Here is a 22,515-nt window from a genome sequence, read left to right as displayed (position 1 = left end):
CAATAAAACCGCTAGACAAGAGAATACTTTGCCCTTTCCTCCTCCATAAGATGAGGAACTTGGGTATGGTAAAGTTAAGTCTCATTAAGTAATAAAATTCTAAAAAAATGGAAGATTTCAATAGGTAACTTATCTGGCCAAGTTCATAAATAAAATTCTAAATAAAACATACTGCTTTTTCATTATAGATTGCCCAAAATGTTTTAAAACTTGCTGTAACAGAACTGTTTTTCAATCAAGACTTAAAAATAATAGACTCTCCTTCTAAAAAGAAATCCTAAGAAAATGATCACAGATATGCATAAAGACTTAAGTAGGAAGATGTACATGGCAACATTAGTACTGCCATATAAATTATGTTTTGAAGAAATTTTAATGACATGGGAAAATACAGTTGGCTCTCTGTATCTGCAGATGCGGAACCCTCAGATACGGAGGGCCCACTATTTTATATAAGGGACTGGAGCATCCACAGATTTGGGCATCCACTGGGGGTCCTGGAACCAATCTCCTGCAGATACCAAGGATCGACTATAGCTGCAATTTATTATTAAATTTAAAAGTCAGGACATAATACTATACAAAGTATCCATTTAAAATTTACATTTTAAATTTTTGATTTAACAGATACACACTACTATATATAAAATTATAAACAATAAGGACCCACTGTATAGCACAGGTAACTATATTCAATATCTTGTAATAACCTATAATGATAAAGAATCTGGAAAAGAATATATATATAACTGAATCACTCTGCTGTATACCTGAAACATTATAAATCAACTATACTTCAATTTTTAAAAATACATTATGGCAAAAACAATTTTTTTAATTTAAAATTTCTTATGCATGCATATTGTCTTAAAACCAAAGGCCAATATCACACCTAAGGGTGAAGAACTGGACACATTACCATTAAAATCAGGATGAAACAAAGATGCACACTAACACCATTATTTAACAATGTTTTGAAACTCCAAAGCAATCCAATAAGAAAACAAAGATTAACAAGTATTACTGATACTTTTGGAAGAAAAACCCAAAACCACCAGTCAGCTAATAATGTAAACATTTATCTCAAATCCAAGACACTCGACACTTAAAATTTATCTATTTCACAATAATAAAAAAAGACAATCAACTGAGAAACTATAATGATATTTATTAAATTCAGCAACGTCAATAATTTTATCTAATTGAAATAACTGGTTAAAAGATTAATGCAGAAAAGATTCTGGCTACAACAGAATTATCCTAAAAAGAAATGAGACCCATATGAAAATACATAAAATAAGATAAACTACAAATTCATACTTACAGACAGAAGAATCCTATAAAGCTATCAATTCTCCCCAAATTACAGTGGATTTAACTCCAATACAAGGAAAATCTCCCCAAAAGTTGAGGGTAGAACAAAATTAACATGGAAGAATAGACAAGAATGGCTTAAGGAAATTTTTTTTAATGGGGCATAATAAGAAGGATTAACCTTACCAGACACTATTAAAACATATAAATCTATAAAAAATGAAATCAATGCAGTAACAGTACAAGCAAGAATAGATAACCAGGGCTTCCCTGGTGGCGCACTGGTTGAGAGTCCGCCTGCCGATGCAGGGGACACGGGTTCGTGTCCCGGTCCGGGAAGATCCCACATGCCACGGAGCTGCTAAGCCGGTGAGCCATGGCCGCTGAGCCTGCGTGTCCGGAGCCTGTGCATCCAGAGCCTGTGCTCCACAACAGTGAGAGGCCCGCGTACCGCCAAAAAAAAAAAAAAAAAAAAGAATAGATAACCAAAAACAGACAATGCAGGGACTTCCCTGGCGGTCCAGTGGTTAAGACTCTGTGCCTCCACTGCAGACGGCATGGGTTCAATCCCTGGTCGGGCAACTAAAAATCCCACATGCCATGTAGCACAGCCAAATAAGAAAAGACAATGCAAAGATATGATAAAGGTGAAAGTATAAATCAATTGGGAATAAAAATAATTATTCACATAAAAGATGCTGGAATAATAACTAGCTATTTTGGAGAGTTATCTCACATAACCAAAATAAATGTCAAATTTTAAAAACTAGATGTTGGAACTAAATAAATAAAATGAAAAATTCAAAAACATATGAATGAATACTGTATTATACGTCTGGATGGATAAGGACTTAAGCTTAAAATAAAGGAAGAAAAAAAATTGTCACTGTAAGAGAAAAACGATACAATTGTAAAATCAAACAAATTAAGATAAAAAACTGAATTATTAAATCTAAGTTGAAAATATATATGAATTGCATAGTTTGGGCTTTTTTAAAAAATAAATTTATTTATTTATGGCTGCGTTGCGTCTCCCTTGCTGCGCGCAGGCTTCTTCTAGTTGCGGTGGGCAGGCTTCTCATTGCGGTGACTTCTCTTGTTGCGGAGCACGGGCTCTAGGCGCACGGGCTTCAGTAGTTGTGGCTCGCGGGCTCTAGCGCACAGGCTCAGTAGTTGTGGTGCACGGGATTAGTTGCTCTACAGCATGTGGGATCTTCCCGGACCAGGGCTCTAACCTGTGTCCCCTGCATTGGCAGGCAGATTCTTAACCACTGCACCACCAGGGAAGTCGCATAGTTTGGGGTTTTTTAATGTACATATTTTCTAGTTCTATCCACCAAAATGGCTCCCAAACAATGTTATTTTCGGAATAATGAGCACTCCTAGCACGGAGATCATACTTTCCAACACCATTTCCCACTAAGAGGACCAGGATGCCTTAGAGAAAAGGCTTATTGCTGGTCTTGGACAAGAAACATACAAGTTGAGCCAGGAACAACTAGGATTTTTTTAAAGACTAAACGAATCATGTTAAAAGGATATAGGAGTCAGTTTGAAGGAGCCCCCATTGGCCAAAGGTGTTACAATTTCAGTCTTTAAAAAGAAAAAAAAAAAAAAAAGAAAGAAAGACTATAACAGATCCAAACACATCTAACCAATGAAAACCCGTATGTCCATAATTACATTTTTTTAAAGTGATATTTTAAAAATCCAACACATTCATTACCATTTGAGGCAGCAACTCCTTACTATTAAAACTATTAATTAGGGCTTCCCTGGTGGCGCAGTGGTTGAGAGTCCGCTGCCGATGCAGGGGACACGGGTTCGTACCCCGGTCTGGGAAGATCCCACATGCTGCGGAGCGGCTAGGCCCACGAGCCATGGCCACTGCGCCTGCGCGTCCGGAGCCTGTGCTCCGCAACGGGAGAAGCTGCAACAGTGAGAGGCCCGCGTACCGCAAAAAAAAAAAAAAAAAAAAAAAAAAAAAAAAAAAACCAACTATTCATTAAAGGGAAAAATTAAGCACTTAAACTGCCTTTCCAATAGGAACTATATTTTATAGTAATCTAAAAGCTCTAGGCCCAACTGATGAAGGAAACTTCTACTTTACAGAAGAACATAAACTACTGCATGGAGAAAAGTAAACTAAATTAGGAAACATCATTCATTAACTGTAATGAGAATTGTTACGGTGAACAGCTTATGGTGAATTAAATGGAAGGGCGGGCCTTGGGTGAACAGCTTATGGTGAATTAAACATTGTATAGTGCCAAGGGCCACAAGGTCACTTTCTGGTCATATGAGGAGAACCTAATGGTTCTAGTTGAGGGATCAGATTCTCATCATCTTAACCCAGTGGTCAATCTGAGCATCTATAATGGTGGGTCAATCAGATATCATGTACCTTCTGATGTGATTCATGAATCACCAATGATATAGTCTAACCCAAAACATTTAATTTTAATCCATTTTGGATATAACTTCTAGTTTACAGGAAATATAGCAGATAGAGAGAAAGCTAAATGACATCACAGGAAGCAGTAAGATGAATCCAGAAGTTGGGACAAAGTAAGTGGTCAGGTCTCTTTAACACGTCAGTGTGATTTTAAAAGGGGGGCAGGGGGCTTCCCTGGTGGTGCAGTGGTTGAGAGTCCACCTGCCGATGCAGGGGACACGGGTTCGTGACCTGGTCCGAGAGGATCCCACATGCCACGGAGTGGCTGGGCCCGTGAGCCATGGCCGCTGAGCCTGTGCGTCTGGAGCCTGTGCTCCGCAACGGGAGAGGCCACAGCGGTGAGAGGCCCGCGTACGGAAAAAAGAAAAAAAAAAAAAGTGGGGGGCAGGGGCTAGGTTAAAAGCAAGGTAAGGGGGAAAGTAGCAGGGGGGTGTGGTGGTGGTGGGATGAATTGGGAGATTGGGATTGACATATATACACTAATATGTATAAGATAACTAATAAGAACCTGGTGTATTAAAAAATTAATTTAATTTAAAAATTAGAAAAAAAACGAGGTAAGGGTCACAACAAGTAGATGCAATGCAGGAGACATTTCTGGGATCATAGTAGATATTGGTATGGTATGATATGTGTATTAGATAAGATAAAACAAATTATCGGAAATGGAAATGTGCAGATTATTGGCTGTAAAAAGTCCATTTCAAAACAGTATGTATTTATGTTGGTTCCTCAAAAAATTAAAAATAGAATTACCAAACGATCCATCAAGTCCACTCCTGGGTGTATATATCCCCAAAAGAATTGAAAGCAGGAATTCAAAGATATGCACACCTATGTTCATATGCAGTATTGTTCACAATAACCAAGAGGTGGAACCCATCAAAGTGTCCATCAATGGATGAATGGATAAACAAAATGTGGTATATGCATACAATGGAATATTATTCAGCCTTAAAAAGAAATGAAACTCTGATATATGTTACAACATGTATGAAACTTGAAGACATTATATTAAGTGAAATCAGGCAGTGACAAAAGTACAAGTACTACATGATTCCACTTATATGAGGTACCTAGAGTAGTCAAAAGGGAATGGTGGTTGCCAGGGGCTGGGGGAGGAGGGAATAAGGAGTTTAATAGGTGTGAAGTTTTAGCTTTGGAAGATGAAAAGGTTCTGGAGATGGATGGTGGTGGCGGTTGCAGAACGATGTGAATGTGGTTAATGCCACTGAACCGAACACTTAAAAATGATTAGAATGATACATTTTATGTTATGTATACTTTACAATTTTTTTAAACCCAGTATGTACTATATAATCTAATTTCAGTGGAAAAAATGCAATTGTATAGATAGAGAGATAGATGCGGGGGGGGGAGACAGGGAGAGAGAGAAAGACAGGGAGACAGAAAGGGGGAGAGAGAGAAAGGGAGGTAGGAGAGGAAGAGAAAGAACCTGGAAGGATATGTACTAACATGTTATAATAAATGATCTCTAGGTTGTGAAAGCGTTTGCTAATTTTCTACACTCTGTATACTGTAATAAAAGAGGAGGTTGTATAAAGCAGATGGAAAAAAAACATAAAAGAAGGAAGAGTGTTAGATTTTATTTCATAAAAATATAAAATGTCTACAATTTTTAAAAATTGTCTATTATTTTTAAAGTAATACATCCAATAAAGAGAAAAAGATTTGCAATAAGCACGAGAGATCAAAACTTAATTCCCAAACACATTAAAAAGCTCTCATAAATAAAATTTTTTTAAACTCTAAAACCCAAACAGAGAAATAGGCAACAGACATGAATTCACTAAAGAGGAAGTTCAAGTGTCCAAAACACACTTGGAAAAGAAAAACAATAAATGAAATAAATTATAATTAAAATACTAATAAAATATCACTCTCCCACAATCAGATTGTTGAAAGCATAACAAGCACTCTCATATGCTCCTTTGATACTAAAATTTGATCACATCTTTCTAGAGGGCAATTTAACAATGCAGATCATGAGCTTTTAAAAGTTAATAGTCACAATACTATGAACTACTCATACATGAAACATAGATTAATCTCCAAAATGTAATGCTGAGTGAAAGAAGTGTTACATAAAAGAGTACATGCTACATAATTCCACTTATATGATGTTCTAGAACAGACAAAGCTAATCTATGGTGGGGAAAAAAATTAGAAGGTGGTTGCAGGGATGGCAGGGAGAGACAGCCTGGGAAGGAACATGAGTGAACTTTCTGGAAAGATAATATTATAACCTTGACAGAGGTTTGGATTACACAGATATATGTACGCATCTGTCAAAACTCAGCAAATGCACAATAAATATCTGTGCGTTTCACTGCATGTAAATTTTACCTCAGAAGAAAAATCTAAATACTGGACTCTAATTAATGATATGCATGCTGCAATATTTTAGGAGAAGTGGACTGATGTCTGCAACTACTTTAAAATGCATCAAAGAAAAAGGAGATGGAGATGATAGACAGACAGATACATAGTTGTCCCTGGTTTCTGCAGTGCATTGGTTCCAAGATTCCCTCAGATACCAAATCCACGGATGCTCAAGTCCCTTATATGAAAGGCATAGAATTTACACATAACCTAAGCACATCCTCTCGTATATGTATACTGTGAATCATCTCCAGATTACTCATAATACCTAATACAATGTAAATGTTATGTAAATTGCTGTAACTACAATGTAAATGCTATGTAAATCGTTATTACAAGGCAAATTCAAGTTTTGCTTTTTGGAACTTTCTGGATTCCCCCCCACACACCCCCATTGGTTGAATCCTCAGATGTAGAACCCATGGATACAGAGGACTGACCATATATGATAAAGCAAGTACAGTAAAACGCTACCATAAAATACAGGAATTTGGCGTGCCCAAGGGTTGTTCACTTCAAAATTCCTTCAAGAATGCTATATATTTGAGATTCCTCATAATAATGTTAGAAATACTGAAAAAAATTAGTCAACAGCCACAAGGCAGTCTTCTGAAGTGCTGGAAATATTCTCTCTTGATTTGGGTGGTCGTTACATGCAGCATATGTGGGTAAAATTTTATCAAGCCATACATACCCTTTAAGATTTTGTATACTGTGCTAACTGCATTTATATCTCAAAAAAATGTTTTAAATAAACAATCAGAATAGGACTTTAAAGCTTATATAATTAATATACTCAAAAAGATAACGAGTATGCTGTAACAAAACAAAACCAAAAAACCCAATAATAAGCAGTTATAAAAAGAACACACCATAAATCTTGAACACAGAAACTGTCCAATTTAAAAACTCGAAGTGTGGCTCAGTGGTTAAGAACCCACCTGCTAATGCAGGGGACACGGGTTCGAGCCCTCATCTGGGAAGATCCCACATGCGGCGGAGCAACTAAGCCCGTGCGCCTCAACTACTGAGCCTGCGCTCTAGAGCCCGTGCTCCGCAACAAGAGAAGCCACTGCTCGCCTCAACTAGAGAAAAGCCCGCACGCAGCAACAAAGGCTCAGTGCAGCCAAAAATAAAATAAATTTAAAAAACAAAAACTCAAAGGGCTAGATAGCTGAGTAGACCCTGAGGAATGAATCAATGAGCTAGGAGAGTGAGCTAAATAACCCTCCCAGACTATAGCACAGAGATGGGAAGTAAAAGAAAACTGAAGAGATATAGAGGACAGATCAAAGATGTGCCTAAATCTGATCATTTGGAGGAATCTGCAGAAGGGAAGGGAGGAAATGGAAGGGGGGACAACATTTGAAGAAATAACAATTAAATGTTTCCTAGAATTAAAAGAATAAAACAATTTTTAAAAATAGTTTTTAATGGGCTTCCCTGGTGGCGCAGTGGTTGAGAATCCGCCTGCCGATGCAGGAGACACGGGTTCGTGCCCTGGTCCGGGAAGATCCCACATGCCGCGGAGCAGCTAAGCCCGTGAGCCATGGCCGCTAGGCCTGCGCGTCCGGAGCCTGTGCTCCGCAACGGGAATAGTTTTTAATTACAGTTATTTAAAGTTATCTACGTGGATGGAAGGAAACATACTACCATTTTATGAGTAGCTATCTCCTAAGTATGCAATTTAAGGTCCTTTTCTTTTTCAAGTTTTCTAAAATGAACATTACTTTTATAAGAGAAAAAGTAATAAAAGTTTACTTTTATAAAATAAATCCAGAACCAAGATACAAGAAAGTCTTTAAAAACTTCCCTAACCTCTCTTTCCTCTGACTTCTACCCATGCTATTATAGTGAACCTGTTTCTGTAAGCAGTCACCACAAACTTGGGCAAGTCATTTGATCTCTTTAAATTTCTGCTTCTTTTAGGTCTTCAACAGGGAGAATAAAATCCCTCCTTCCTACCTCACAGGAGTTTGGTGAACATCAAATGAGATGATGTATAAATACCGCACTGAGTATACTCTGATTTCTCTTCAGATCAAATAAATCTTTCGCCTTTTACTAAAGATTTCCATGGAGAGAAACAATTCTGAGACTCACAGACATAGAAAACAAACTTACTGTTACCAAAGGGGAAGTGGGGAGGGATAAATTAGGAGTTTGGGATTAGCAGATACAAACTACTACATATAAAATAGATCAACAACTAGGTCCTACTGTATATCACAGGGAACTATATTCACTATCTTGTAATAAACTACAATGGAAAAGGATATGAAAAAGAACATATATATGTGTGTGTGTGTGTGTGTGTGTATTCAGTTTGCTGTACACCAGTAAACACAGCATTGTAAATCAACACAACATTGTAAATCAACTATACTTCAGTTAAAAAAAAAAAAATAGCGCCCAGTCAACTATACAGCACTGTAGAAATTGAGCATGTTATCACAGTCCTCCTAAGCTGGTAAACCCCAACCTCTGAGTCACCCTCCACTTCCCTCATCCCTCACTCCCCAAATCCAATCCACTCCCTAGCCTGCCAGCTCTTCCTTCCTTCCTTTTCCAAACCACTGCACTACCTAGTTACACCTGGTCATACCTTGTGCCTGAACCACCACAATAGCCCCCTGGGTGATGCCCCGCCTCTAACTTTTCCTTACCCCACCCAGTGCACTTTCCTCCTAAAAATTAATCTTCATAAAAGACATTCATCCTGTAACTACAATGCTGAAAATGAAAGTTCTCTGAAGTTTACAGGATGGACTTCAAACTCCTTAACCTGGCTTTCAAGCCTTCCCTCCTGTCCCTGGTCAACCTCCTCACTGTTTGTGGAACAAGCCAGCAACCCCCCACCCCATACACACCCCCATTCTCTACCCATCCAGGTCCTCCCAGTCTTCTTAGCCAAGGCCAAACCCCTCCCTCCCTTCCTCCCTCTGCACCTTCTGACCAATCCAGACACAGGTTTAACTCTACTTGGGAATGACAATGGTTTTCCAATCAGTTTTCCAACCGATTTATGCTTTTACTTACAGTGTTGAAGAATTCATCAAAAATACTGTCAGGCTTTTAAACATTTGCCCATTTGGTGGATGTAAAATGTTATTTCATTGTGGTTTTAATTTGCATTTCCCCAGTGAGGCTGACATCTTTTCACACATGTATTGGCCATTTGGTTTCCTCTTTGATAAGCTCCCTAAGTCTTTGCGTATTTTTCAACTGGGCTGTCCTTTTCTTATCTACTGTAAGTGTTCTATATTTATTCTGGATACCAATCCTTCATTGGTGTTATGTGTTGCAAATATCTTCTTCCAGTTTATGGTTTCCTTCCTTTTCACTCTCTTTTGATGAGAAGTTCTTTATTTTAACTTAGTTGAATTTATTAACCCTTTCCTTTATGGTAACTGCTTTGTGTAACTTGTTTAATAAGTCCTTCCCTACCCAGAGATCATGAAAATATTTATATTTCCTTTTAATAAAAAAGTGTTAAAATAAAAACTTCAAAAAGGAAGTTATATAAACAATCAATTAGCACATGAAAACATACTCAAAATTATTAGCCATCAAGGAAATGCAAACTGAAACCACAAGGAGATACCACTACACACCCACCAGAATGGCTAAAATTAAAAGACTGATAACACCAAATGGTGGCAAGGACGTGGACCAACGGCATTTTTATTATATACTGTTGGCAGGAGTATGGAATTGTATAACCCTGGAGAAAGGTCAAGCAGTTTCTTAAAAAGCTAAATATAATAGCTATCCTATGACCCAGTAATTCTACTTCTTGGTAGTTACCCAAGAAAAATAAAAGCATATGCCCACATTATAATTTATACTAGAATATTCATAGCAGCTGTATTCTTAATAGCCAAAAATTAAAAGCGGCCCTACCATCCCTCAGCAAGAGAATAAGTGAATTGTGATCTAGTCACACAACAGAAAACTACTCAGCAAAAAAAAACAGAGCAACATAGATGAATCTCAAAAATAATATGCTGAATGAAAAAAGCCTTACACAAAAGAATACATTCTTTAAGATTCTATTTATATGACACCTAGAACAGGCAAAAATAATTTACAATGGGAAAAAAAAAACCAACTGTGGTTGTTAGTGGGTGGGGTTAGGAATGGAAGAGGAACACAGAGAACTTTCTGGGGTGAAGGTAATATTCTGTATCCTGACAGAGATTTGCATTACACGAGCATACACATTTGTACAAAAAAAAAAAAAGGTAACAAATTTTTAATTCTAGGTGATATGCATACTGAAGTGTTCAGGAGTCATGTATACTGATATGGAACTTACTTGGAAATGACTCCAAAAATAAAATGGATTTCTGGGTGGATAAAGGCATAGAGAGAAGTGGTAAAGCAAAATAAAAGAAAGTGTTAACAGCAGAATCTAGGTGGTAGGTATACACGTGGTAATTCTTTCAACTTTGCTGTATGTTTGAAAATTTTCACAATAAAATATTAAGGAAAAGACAAAATATATATATATATATATTTTTTTTTTTTTTTTCCGGTATGCGGGCCTCTCACTGTTGTGGCCTCTCCCATTGTGGAGCACAGGCTCCGGACGCGCAGGCTCAGCGGCCATGGCTCACAGACCCAGCCACTCCACGGCATGTGGGATCTTCCCAGACCGGGGCACGAACCCGTGTCCCCTGCATCGGCAGGCGGATTCTCAACCACTGCGCCACCAGGGAAGCCCCAAAAATATATTTTAAAAAGGAAGAGATGTGCTTTTAAAAATAAGCAGATAGGGACTTCCCTGGTGGTCCAGTGGTTAAGACTTTTCCTTCCAAAGCAAGGGGTGTGGGTTCGATCCCTGGTCGGGGAGCTAAGACCCCACATGCCTCGCGGTCAAAAAACCAAAACATAAAACAGAAGCGATATTGCAATAAATTCAATAAAGACTTTAAAAATGGTCCACATCAAAAAAATCTACAAAAAAATTATCAAAAAACAAAAAAAAGCAGATATATTTTAGCAAAGCTTGCCTTTGAAAAAGGTAACTGAAAGAAAAAGATCAATCCTTACATGTACTGGTGCTTTGGAGTTTACAAAACACTTTCACACAGATTATTTTAAGTGATCCTCACCAAAACCCAGGTAGTCTAGTCTCATTTTATGCTTGAGAAAACTTAGGATCAGAACCTGCCAAATATTACACAGCCGGTACCTCACTGTGCTGGACTTAAAAACAAACACCTCTGGTTCCTCCACCTCCATTCTTTCAAATACACCTCACTAGGGACCTGCCGGCAACTGCAAACATTTGAAGACCTCGTGGAAACTGCTGACGTGTCACCAGCCCTTTGCTTGTCCCATGAGCAGAGTGACAAGGCTGAAGCAGCTGTTGTACTTACACTAGCAGGACATGAAAGGGAGAGGCACGCAGACAGTAAATGAGCATGAGCTCAACAGATCGAAGGTGTGTTTCCAATCCACAGAGAATAAAAGAACTGGCAAGCCCCCCTCGCTGAGTTCTTTGAGGCCATCCCCAAAGTCTGGGGAAATCTGTGATATCCTTCCTGTCTACATAGATGGGCAAACTGCATATGAGGCCTGTAGCTAAGAAACTGCAACACAAAACTTGTCAAAACAGCTCTCTGACAAAATATTCCACCACTCTTCTTACCAGAGCAGAACAAAAGTAGAACAGAAGGACGAGACCCAGGAACACTGCTCAACCCTGACACAGCCAAAATGAGAGGCAAAAGCTTTACTAATCACTCCACAGATTAATCACTGGCTTCAGGGTATTTTGGCTTTTTATTAAAACATGTAACAACACACTCCAATAATTTTGGTTAAATGTAAACAGGTGAGATAGACCCGTGGAATATGAATAAAAGCCCTTTCAGCCTTAGAGACTGGTGTATTTATCCGAACATTTATTTAGTGTGCCAAACACTTTGGGAACTGTAATGAAACTAGGACACAGTCCTTGCCCTCAAGTGGCCTATAATCCAGCAGGAGGCTCAAAAGAGAAAACCGAGCCCACAAGGGCTATAGGAGAAAGTCCCAAGAGCAGAGGAAAGAGAGTGCAAGTATAACCAGGGCCTCAAGAAAGATTTCAGCTGGGCCTAAGTCTGGGAGGATATGTATGTGCTGAACTGTGCGCAGACGAAGGGGGTGAGGGGCTGCACTCCAGGCTGGCTCCTACGGAGGTCCTGGCTAAGGAAGGCTACCTGCAGCCTGAGCACGAGGGAGAGGAAAAAGTACCCCTGGGGGATGCCTGCCAACTCAGTTTAGAGAGTGAAGAGGACAGATCAGAGGGCCTCACAAAATGCCTGACTTGAGGAATTAACTGGGACAGGGCTGAATATGGCTGTGACTTCCACAAACACGGGAACCTACGGTAGGACTGGAACCAACTGCCCCAGTAAGTCAAGACTTAACAAAATCTTAATAACACAGATTCAGGATGCCTGCTTAAAACCCAGGTGGACCTGCGATGTCTGTGGCCTAGCAGAAGGCCACAGAATGGTAGATATAATAGAGGCAGGTGGTTCTCAGAGCAACAAGCCAGGAGATAAGCACCAGGAACAATGGCTTTGAATCCCAGCTTAACTGTATGTCCTTGGGTGAGTTTCTAACCTCTGGCGCCTTATCTGCAAAAGGGAAATGACACTAGCCACCTCACAGGGTTGAAATGAGATAATATCTGAAAGGCATCCAGCACAGTGCCTACCACGTAGGAGGCATCAAGGAAAGGGGGATATTACTCATATGAACAGTGTGCTAAGAACTTCAGAGTCCAATGCCTCCTACCATCCCACTGTTGAGAAACCAGGCTGAACCCACTGACTTTGGATACCACCAAGGGCTTACTCATGTCCTAAGCAACTTCTCCCTCTGTTCTTTGATTTCTTTTTATGTTAATTTTTAAAAATACTCTGCCCATTAAGGCATTTTAGGTTATTCTGAGATGTCTGCCTCACCCTGCGGCCTCACATCACAAACCTTCCCCTACTGAAGAACCCAATCCAAACAGGCAAGGCGTCCAAGGGAAAACCAGTGTCATAAGCCACCTCACAGGAAACATTTGTGCCAGAAGGGACCACAGGCCCCATCCCAACACTCACTTCAGCAAGGACAGGGTCAAGGCCAGCCCAGGGCAGGTCTGAACTGATAGAGCTGTGACATTCATAACATCACTCTTAAGAACCAAACTTAAAGTTATGGTGGTAATGATATTAAGCAATAAAAAAATATATATAATACAAAGCATTTTATGTATATAATAGGCATTCAAGAAAAATTTTAAAAGCAGTTATCTTTATAGCTAGGCCTGGCAAGATAATGAGATTCTATACACCAAAAGGCATGAGAACACAATGATGACAGAACTCACAGCCCATGAGCTCAAGATAAAATTATAGTCACCATTTCAGGAACAGAAAGTTGGGTCTCATTTTCTCAACCACACTTTCACAGGGAATATTTCAGTAACTCCAGATAATCTATCAAGGGCCGGTGACCCCTAGTTGCAGGGGTGGGGGTCACTCAGGTCACACACAAAGAAAAATTCACTTTCTTTTAGGAAAATATAAAAATTTGATTAATCCACGCTGTATGTTAAGAGCAGGCAACAAATTTTATTCCATAGCTAGGAAACACCAAGAAACCACTAAACTTTGGTGGACTAGGGTGGGTAATTTCACCAGTTTTGTGGAGGATGGTGGGCTGGCAGGGAAAAGGAGGGAGGAAGACTAGGAAGAAGGGGAAGGTGGTGAAAAGTAAAAGAAAACTAGGTAGGGGGAAAACATGACAGAAGCAAACAGTAGAAATAGACAAACGGAGAATCAGTCTGAGAGCTGAAGGCAGTAACCCCTGGTTAGAGGTTAGTGTGTGGCCACGCCATCATCTGTCACCTCTTGTGTTCTGCCCTCCCAGCTGCACTAATCCTTAAATCTCTATAGGGAAATCTACTGGGCTTACCAGGGTGGAAATATATTATTCCCTGAGCACAAATGCTCTGAAAGAGCAGTACCAGAGACTTCCAAAAACCAAACCTAAATTCTACAGCCTCCACTCTAGTTAAAACTGGTTTCTATTTCTCCTTTATACGGGCTGGCTGGATTTTCCACTTCTACAGCCTAGTCCACACAATTCTCCAATTCAACCAATGAATGTCCAATGTTTGTGGAAGGCCTACTGTGTGGGGAGACACAGCAGGGAACAAAACAGACGTGACTGCCCCTCACAGAGCTGATCAGTGACACCTAGTGGGGAGGGCATCCATCTTTAGCAGTGCACTGGGTGTTCGCAAAAAGGGAGGGAGGGTGAGCGTAGGGTCTCCTCAGACATTCACACAAATCTTTCAAGGGCAACTCAAAGTCCTAGCTAAGGAAAGGGAAAACGGAGTAAATCTAAAGACTGACAAGAAAATATTAAATGTTACAGTTAAAGTGCACCCTGATACAAAACAAAACTGTAAGTGTTCAAACTAAACACAGCATTCATTATCTGTAACCACATATACTATTAACTACTGAAATGGATAAACAGCCAGAGTATTTTTAGTAACACTTAAATAAGTTCATAAAGATGACCCAGCCTAATGTATTACAAGATCCTAAAGTACCTTTGGAATCATTAAGAAGCAGATTACGTTTATTGAGTTTTACTGTTAAGTATATTTCTTGTAGTTTGAATATGGGTATCTCATGTTAGGAATCGTGTCTTAACATGTGGCCTGCCTAAGATATACCTCAACAAATGGGCTCCATAATCAAACACGTTTGGGAAATGTTGCACACTCTAAACACCACTTGGAGATTCAGAGTGTATTTTAGGAAATTAAGCTTTCTGACAAATCCTGTATGAAAGAAATCTGCCAAACTTAGTCTGAGCCAGTATTTCCCAAACTAATTTGACCACAGGCACTATTCATTTAATACTTATTAACAGTCCACAATTTGCCTCATGGAACACAGCTGGGATACCTACAGGTGTAGGGGATGATTACTCCGAAAATGCAATTGATTACCAATCCCCCAAGCATTCTGATGAACTGGTGTTTACTATATGCTACAGAAATACAAAAACTTCCCCAATGAATTTCTGACTGGAATTCACTCAACAATAAGCTGACTTACTATATTTTTAAGAAAAAAATTTTTAATGAACTAAAATTGGATCTTGATATGTTAATATAAAGGAATTCAAATTCATTATATAATAATTTGACTTTGCTAAATTGCTGAAAACTATCTTCCCTAAACATGGGTTTTTAAATTTCCAGAGTATATGGAATATCTTAATTTCAAAAGATTCATTTCCTTAAAGAAAAAATACTGAACTAAAAAAATGCTGATATTTACCTTTGCCTATTACCTGATATACCTAATTACAAATATCTGTAACTGAGATGTGGTATCAACATATATAGTTCATGAATAACAAGCATGGGACTATTATTTCTATGGTTGTGGGGTTATTTATAATTTGACCCCTCCTCCTGAAAAACCTAACCTTAAAGCCTACATTGGAGGTTTCATGGAATCCAATTCCAGTGCCTGAAAAAGTTTCATCATTCAGTTAACAACAAAAATAAAACTCAACAAACATTTATTTAACACCTACTATATGCATGCCAGTGGATTAAGCACTGTAATGATGAATGTATTTTTCTGGACCCCAACTCAAGACAATGGTCTGACAATGGGCAGAATACTTGAGACTCTTAGAAACTCACGGGACCTCTAGGCAATGTGGATGGCAGAAGAGCAAGCTGCTACACTGGAAATGCTTATAAGACACCTGGGTGAATTCAGGACAACTGCCCCCAAAAGGCCAATTAGGCACAAGGGCCTCTTTCTGGAAAAGCTACGTTAGTGACTAAAAGTTTAATATTACTTAATGCAAGATAACCAATATCAGATTTGGGTCAAAAACTTGAAAGCTGTTATAGCTTCCATATTCAACTTCACCTGTGAAGTCTTTTTTTTTTTTAAGCCAGTTAGGTAGATTAACGTACAAGCATTACAGTGACATTAAGAGCAGCTTAGCTTAATAGTTTAAAACTATCACAGGTTTCTACAAAGACTCTGTAGGAAAAGGAATCCAAATCTGATCATCAGAATGAATTTGAATTTTCAGATAACGCAAGATGGGGAGAAATCACTTCATCTATGTTATGCAACACTGAAAGACTTTTTACTTTTATAGAAAAGGCATGACGACTGCTAGAAATTTAAGACAGAAAGTGAACCAATTTCTACCCTCTAATTTGGGAGGTCTAGCAGTACTCAATAAGCAAGAAAATCAAGACAGTTTCGCAAATGACTCTTAAAACACAGCAGCAACGAGAGGGATGATCCTCAACAATCTGCAGCCATACAAACAGGAATACTTTCCCCTAGTTTAATAACACATAAACAAACTCGTGAATTCCAGCTCTAAAATTTTAAATTAGAGAACCCGAAAGCTGCTGCAGTCTGCCTTCATGAACATTTTTTTCCTTTTTTAAGAAAGGAAAAATACCTTCCCTTTAGAAAACCTTATCAAAGACTAAGCCCAGAAACTCTGACAAAACATAGCCAAGGCAATAGCCGCTGGAGAAGACACGCAATTTAAAAACACAGTCACAAACTGTCCCAGTAAGACTGCTTAATAAAAAATTAACTTTGTTCTGCTAAATGTTTCAAATACCGCGTTTCTGATACTATTTTCTAATTACATATGGTTCAAGTACAACATGCATGCTAATAAAAGTGAACCTCCAATACATGTGCAATGAAGCAAAGCTGATGTTCCAGATTACATTTTAATAGCCCCAAAGAAAATGGAAAACAGCAACTGCATGCTTGTGCAAAGCTGACAGAGGCAAGACGCAACACGGTGGTAGGGTCCAGTACCCCGGCTTCACAGTGCTAGCCGACCTTCCCTTTCCACCACGAGAACCAAAAGAACAAAGTTCACACTGATTTAACGTTCAGGATGGCGCCAGAATATCCTAGGGGGGTTCCTCTGTACCCGCTGTTTGGGAGGTAACGCATTCAAGCGCCTCGGTCAAGTTCACAGCGGTCCCTCCTGCTCGACACGTGACACGTCGGGTCGGATGTGTCCCAGGAACCGACGCCGCGGCTCGGAAAGCGGCCTAAGCACACCTCTACTAAACACGGTCCCCAGGACCAGGGTTGGTCCGCCTCCGGTCGCTGCCCTGGCAAGACGGTCCGCTGGCGTCCGTCAAAGTCATCCAAAGCCAGGCGACAGGGCACCGCGAGCCGGGAGGGAGACCCACCCGGCCCGGCGGGAAAGCTGCCACGCCGCGGGGCCAGAATTTCACCGCGGACAGCAGCCTCGGAGCCCCCGCCCGCCCGGCACCCCTTACCGTGTTGCCGTTGGCGCTCCCGCTGCCACCGCTTGGCTCGGACTCCACGAGGCTGGAGCCGCAGGACCGGGCCGAGGCAGCCGTCGTCTGGCCGGGTGGGAGGCGCGACTCGCCGGGCTGCAACGGCGGCGCCGCGGGGCCCGGCGCGTCCTCGGCGTCGTTGCCGCCCTGGTACACCGCCCGGCTCTCGGAAGCGTGGATGCTCTGGGCACAGCCCATGCTGGCGGCGGCGTCGCCGACACGCTGGCGGGCAACCACGAAACGGTTAGTAAACTGCCAGCCAGGCGCCTCACGGCCGCCTGGGCGGACAGCGGCGAGCGCGGTCTCGAGCCAGGAAGTGCGGCCGCCCCTTTTATCGCGGTGCGGGCGCAGCAGCTGCGGCGCTGGGGAGGGGCGGTGGGGCGGGCAGCGCACCGCGGCCGTCCCTCCGAACAAGCGCCTCCTGAAGCGGGAGACGCTGGCTGCCTCCCTCACATCGCCGCGCTCGCCTCTGCAGCGCCGCGCTTCCGGGGAATTTCGGGGGAGGAGATTTGAGCTCTCCCGACCCGAGAGCAGGCGAGTCCGCGCCGACCCCCGAGGGACGTGAGCTCCCTGATGCTTCCGCTCACGGCCCCGTTCCCGCTCCGCGGCGCTGCAGCCGCCGACTCTCGAGGCTCGGGCACCCACGCCGCTCCGCCTGCCGCCCCGCGAAAAAGTGCTCCTGGTCCGAGAGCTGGTGGCGGAGAAAGCTAGCCTAGATCTCTCGCCGTTGAGGGGTAGGGACCGGAGGAAACCGGTCGGGGCGGCGAAGCCGCGTCCGCCCGGGTAGGGAAGGAGAGACCTCGGCTCCAGTCGGATCTGAAGCCGTGCCGTCGAGAAGCGCTGAAGCGGCGGCGCTCACCCGGGAGCTGCGGGCGGAGCGACTCCGGCTCCGTTTCCCGGGCCGGATCTTCCCGGCAGCACGCCGCGCCCAGCCCCCAGCTGTGACCTCCAGCGGGTGCTGGCGTCAATGCAAAGCCGCTGGGGCGCCCGACGCCTCTTCCCGGCCCCTCCCGCCACTGACCATGCGCGCCACGACGGGAGGGGCGGGCGCGCTGCCCGGCTGCGGGGAGAAAGACTTGCCCAAGGCCACACACAGCCACCCGGGGCCGGTGGGCTCTGACCTCGGGCCTGCGGCCATCAAAACCCAGACCAATGAGTTCGAATCCCGGCTCCTTAACTTAGCAGCTGCTTGACTAATAGATAATTAGAGATAACGGTCACTATCTCGGAGCCATTAAAGAGGCCGGTGGAAGGACCTCTGTTTCGGGCGGTCCCAGGCAGGTGGGGTCCGGGCATTATTGTCGGGGGTCGCACTTGTGCGTTCCTCTCGCGCCAAGACCTGGAGCACCATGCTCGCCTACACAGGCGACTGGGAGGCTGTGATGCTGGGATGCTAAGAAGCTACATTTAGGGCCAAGCTGGGGACGCCGTCCTACTCTCCTCTTAACCACAGGACGAGGCGCCCAAGGCCCCATAGGCTCCTTGCTTGCGGGAGCAGAGCCAGGCGTCCGCCGTGCCGGGGCGAGGCCTGTGATGACGCGAGACGCCTTGGCAGAACTACACCCCACACATATCGCCAGCTGCTCGCTATGTGACCTTGAGCGAATCACTTAGCCTCTCTGTGCCTGGGTCTCCTCCCACGATCAGCTAGAGGGTGGCACTCCTGGGCGTCCATCAAGTACCCCGGAGCAACCCACCTCGGACCCGCCCTTTCTCCCTCCCTCCCTGCGGCTCCCGGTCAGCGGGTCAGCCCGAGACCCCGGCGCGACGGGTCCCTTTCCTCTCCGGCCGTCCACACCTTTCCTAGCGCGGCCCTGGAACGACCCTGAGGTGCCGCGGCTCCCGCCTCCAGCCCGGCTACTGGAAAGACCCGGACGCGGACTCCGGCCTGGAGTCCCTGCTGCGGCGCTGAGACTGCCAGACGGGCTCAGGCGGCGGGTTCCCTGCGGCGACTCGGGCTTCAAGACGAGCCTAAGATCCACAGCCCTGGCGCCCCTCGAGCCGGGATATTCCGGGCCGGAGGTGCGCACAGGGCAGTTTCCCGAGGGCGGCAGAGCTGAAAGGCCGGGTAACCCGAGAGCAGTTTTGTGCTATTGGCCCTCTTTACTAGCCGAGAGGGCCCAAACCACTGGCACGTGACTTATACTACCAAGTTTAAGCACATTTAGCAATAATCTTATGTGTGCCTCCCTGCCTTGTAAAAGTACCAGCGGCTCCAAGAAGATGTCTTGAAAGACACAGAAGACGATTTTTACCATCAGTTGTAGTGTTTTCTACACAAAACCTCTGTTTTGCTGGTTTTTGAACGTAATTTTTCCAGGCAGAATCTGCACTCTTCTAAATAAAGAGTAATTGGTGAAGAAAACGCTTTGAATCGTCAGAGTGCCTGAAAGTCTATCTCACGCCCTCTGTCCTCCCCGCCCCGCCTCACTGAGAAGCCCAGCCTGGTTGACTCCCGGCACTGACCTTGCGTCCTCCGGGGGCTTCAGGCTGCCCTCTTGGCTCCCATTCGCAGGCAGAACCTCGGTGTCCTGGGCTCACCCTGGAAATCCTTGAGCCCTGCTCTAATTCGGGGTGGGGACCCTTATCCCCAGCCCCACCTCACTGGGCTCCTGCACTGCCCTTTGCTGTACAGAGCTGGACTCTTGCCCTCTGTGTTGCCAGAGAACTGTTGTATAGCAGCGTCTTTACAATGTTATGTTAGTTTCTGCTGTATAACAAAGAGAATCAGCTGAACATATACATATATCCCCTCCCTCTTGCCTCTCCCTCCCACCCTCCCTATCCCACCCCTCCAGGTGATCACAAAGCACCGAGCTCATCTCCCCATGTGATGCAGCTGCTTCCTACTAGCTATCTATTTTACATTTGGTAGTGTATATATGTCAATTCTATTCCCTCACTTCGTCCCAGTTTACCCTACCCCCTCCCCGTGTCCTCAAGTCCATTCTCTACATCTGCGTCTTTATTCCTGTCCTGCCCCTAGGTTTGTGCAATGTAATTTTTAAATTGTTTTAAAATGACACATTTTATAATTTACACATTAACACATGCTAGAAAAATAGTAAAAAAAACAAAAAATCAAACTTAGCAGAAGTATATAAAGTGTGCAGAGGCAAAGGAGAGTCTCTCTTCCTTCCCCACTCCCTTCCTTCAGTAGAAGTAACTACTGTTAATAGTTGGGACCATATGCTTCCAGACCTGTTTCTATGTTAAATATTACACACACACACACACACACACACAGCTATTAGGATATCACAAACAGGGCTGCCGTGAACATCCTTGAATGTATCTTTTTGTGTAAGGTGGACTCCTAAAAGTTGAATTGCTTGGTGAAAAAGTTATGTACCCCGCAGCCCACCCCAGCTCCAGAAGGGATGAGGGGAAATGAAAACATAGAGCCTGGCTGAGCTGCGGGATTGAGAAAGGGGAACTCTTTGGACATGCCCTCTGCTCCTGGATAAGGGGGATCCAGCCACCCCCAGATGCAAGGCCTCTGTTGATCATCCTCTCCAGGCCCCTGGCCTCCTTATCTTTATTTCTGTCTGTACTCCCAAGCCTTTAGTAAAGTGTTTGAATGTTCCAGCCTTTCTCAGATAAGGGAGGGACTGGATGCTCCGCCCCTAGGCCAGAACTGTCAGGAGGGAGCAGCACTTGCTATAGGTGAGAACAGTAGAGACAAGCCCCCAGATGCTGTCCTTTCACTCCAGAATTCAGACGTACACCTGCATTTCTCTCCTGGGGTTGGCTCCAGACCTTGGTACTCGTGGTTCTCCTGGAGCTCAGGATTGACAACCTCATGTGGACCCCCTTCCTCAAAATGACCTTATTAGCTCCTGCCGTCTCGGACTCCTCCACTCCCAACAGGGAGCTCTGCCCCCAGTGCCCGCTCCCTGGCTCCATCCACACTTTCCCACCAGACCAGGGGGTCATATCCTCTCCCACCTACTGGAGAAAGTCCCAAATTCCTAACATTGCTGTATTTGGGTGGAAAGGTCAGAGCCCAACTCCACTAGTTCAGCCAGGGTAGGTACTTACTGCTTCATTTCCCAAGAATACAGGAAGGGAAGAATACAGGGACCCAGATGCCACTAGGACCGTCTCGCAGTCCTGACACCTCAGCTCTCCAGATGCAGTTTGCTGTGATGCTGAAACCATAGCCTTTGGGAGCCCCAGTCGCTACATCCACAGCCCCACAGCAACACCGTTGGTTTCCACAGCACAGGAACTTCCTTGTCCCAAGTTCCTAATTTGGAATGTCCCTAATCCCAGGCCCCCATCCCAGGGCCCCATGCTTACAAGGGTCCCAATCTCGGTTTCATGCTCAGCTCTGACCATCTTAAAATTCTTAATAAGTCTTGAGCAAGGAGCCCCATATTTTCAGGTCGCACTGGATCCCACAAGTTCTGTGGCCGGTTCTGCCTACCTCCTCTGAAAAGTGCACTGTCCAGGTGTGTGCAGGGGAGAGAAGCATGGGGCAGTGCGGGGGAGGAGTTTGGTATCTTGGGGGAAATTCACAGGGTCTGCCCTGCAGGTCATGTTGTTATTTAATAACAACAGTCCATGCCTCCCTCTACCTTGGACCCAGTGCCCCAGCCCTGGCTCAGTCCCTGGCCTCACTCCCCCTCCTGGGTAGGTGGGACCGGCCTCAGGTTTCCTCAGGAATGGCCTTCTCAAGAAGCAGGTCACAGGGGGTCAAGTGACATGCCAAGATCACACAGCTGGATGGGGCACAGCCAGGACCCATGAAGTCCTCCAGCTCTTGTTCTTTCCCTGCGGGCTCATCCCAACCCACCCAGCCTCCCAACCGCCCAGCCTGTGGCTCTCAGCCAAATTCCTCCTGAAAAGAGCACTTGGTTTCTGGGGGTCAGGATCACTGTTGACTGCCCCTCTTTCAGGGCAGGAGCAGGGGAGCAACACAGGGTCTCCTGGCCTGGAGGAGGAGAGCAGTGTGTCCAGA

General features: G+C 43.8%; 1 protein-coding gene and 1 pseudogene across 2 annotated transcripts in view; one reads left to right on the top strand and one right to left on the bottom strand.

Annotated features, from left to right (window-relative positions):
- Positions 1-18,506, bottom strand: part of PDE8A (phosphodiesterase 8A) — a 143,875-nt gene extending 125,369 nt beyond the window's left edge. The window contains exon 1 of one of the 2 annotated variants that reach the window (XM_067029979.1): positions 17,532-18,506. In XM_067029979.1, coding sequence (XP_066886080.1) covers positions 17,532-17,750 — 219 coding nt within the window. In that variant the 5' untranslated portion in view covers positions 17,751-18,506. The remainder of the gene's footprint in view (positions 1-17,531) is intronic. The other variant, XM_059057286.2, reaches the window with a different exon arrangement.
- LOC131754019 (U5 spliceosomal RNA) lies at positions 8,193-8,282 on the top strand (annotated as a pseudogene).
- Positions 18,507-22,515: the final 4,009 nt, after the last annotated feature.

This window comes from Kogia breviceps, chromosome 3 (assembly GCF_026419965.1).
Source record: "Kogia breviceps isolate mKogBre1 chromosome 3, mKogBre1 haplotype 1, whole genome shotgun sequence".
In the NCBI taxonomy this organism is placed as follows: domain Eukaryota; kingdom Metazoa; phylum Chordata; class Mammalia; order Artiodactyla; family Physeteridae; genus Kogia; species Kogia breviceps.
The sequence above is the reverse complement of the archived record's forward strand: the minus strand, read 5'-3'. Positions and strand labels throughout refer to the sequence as shown.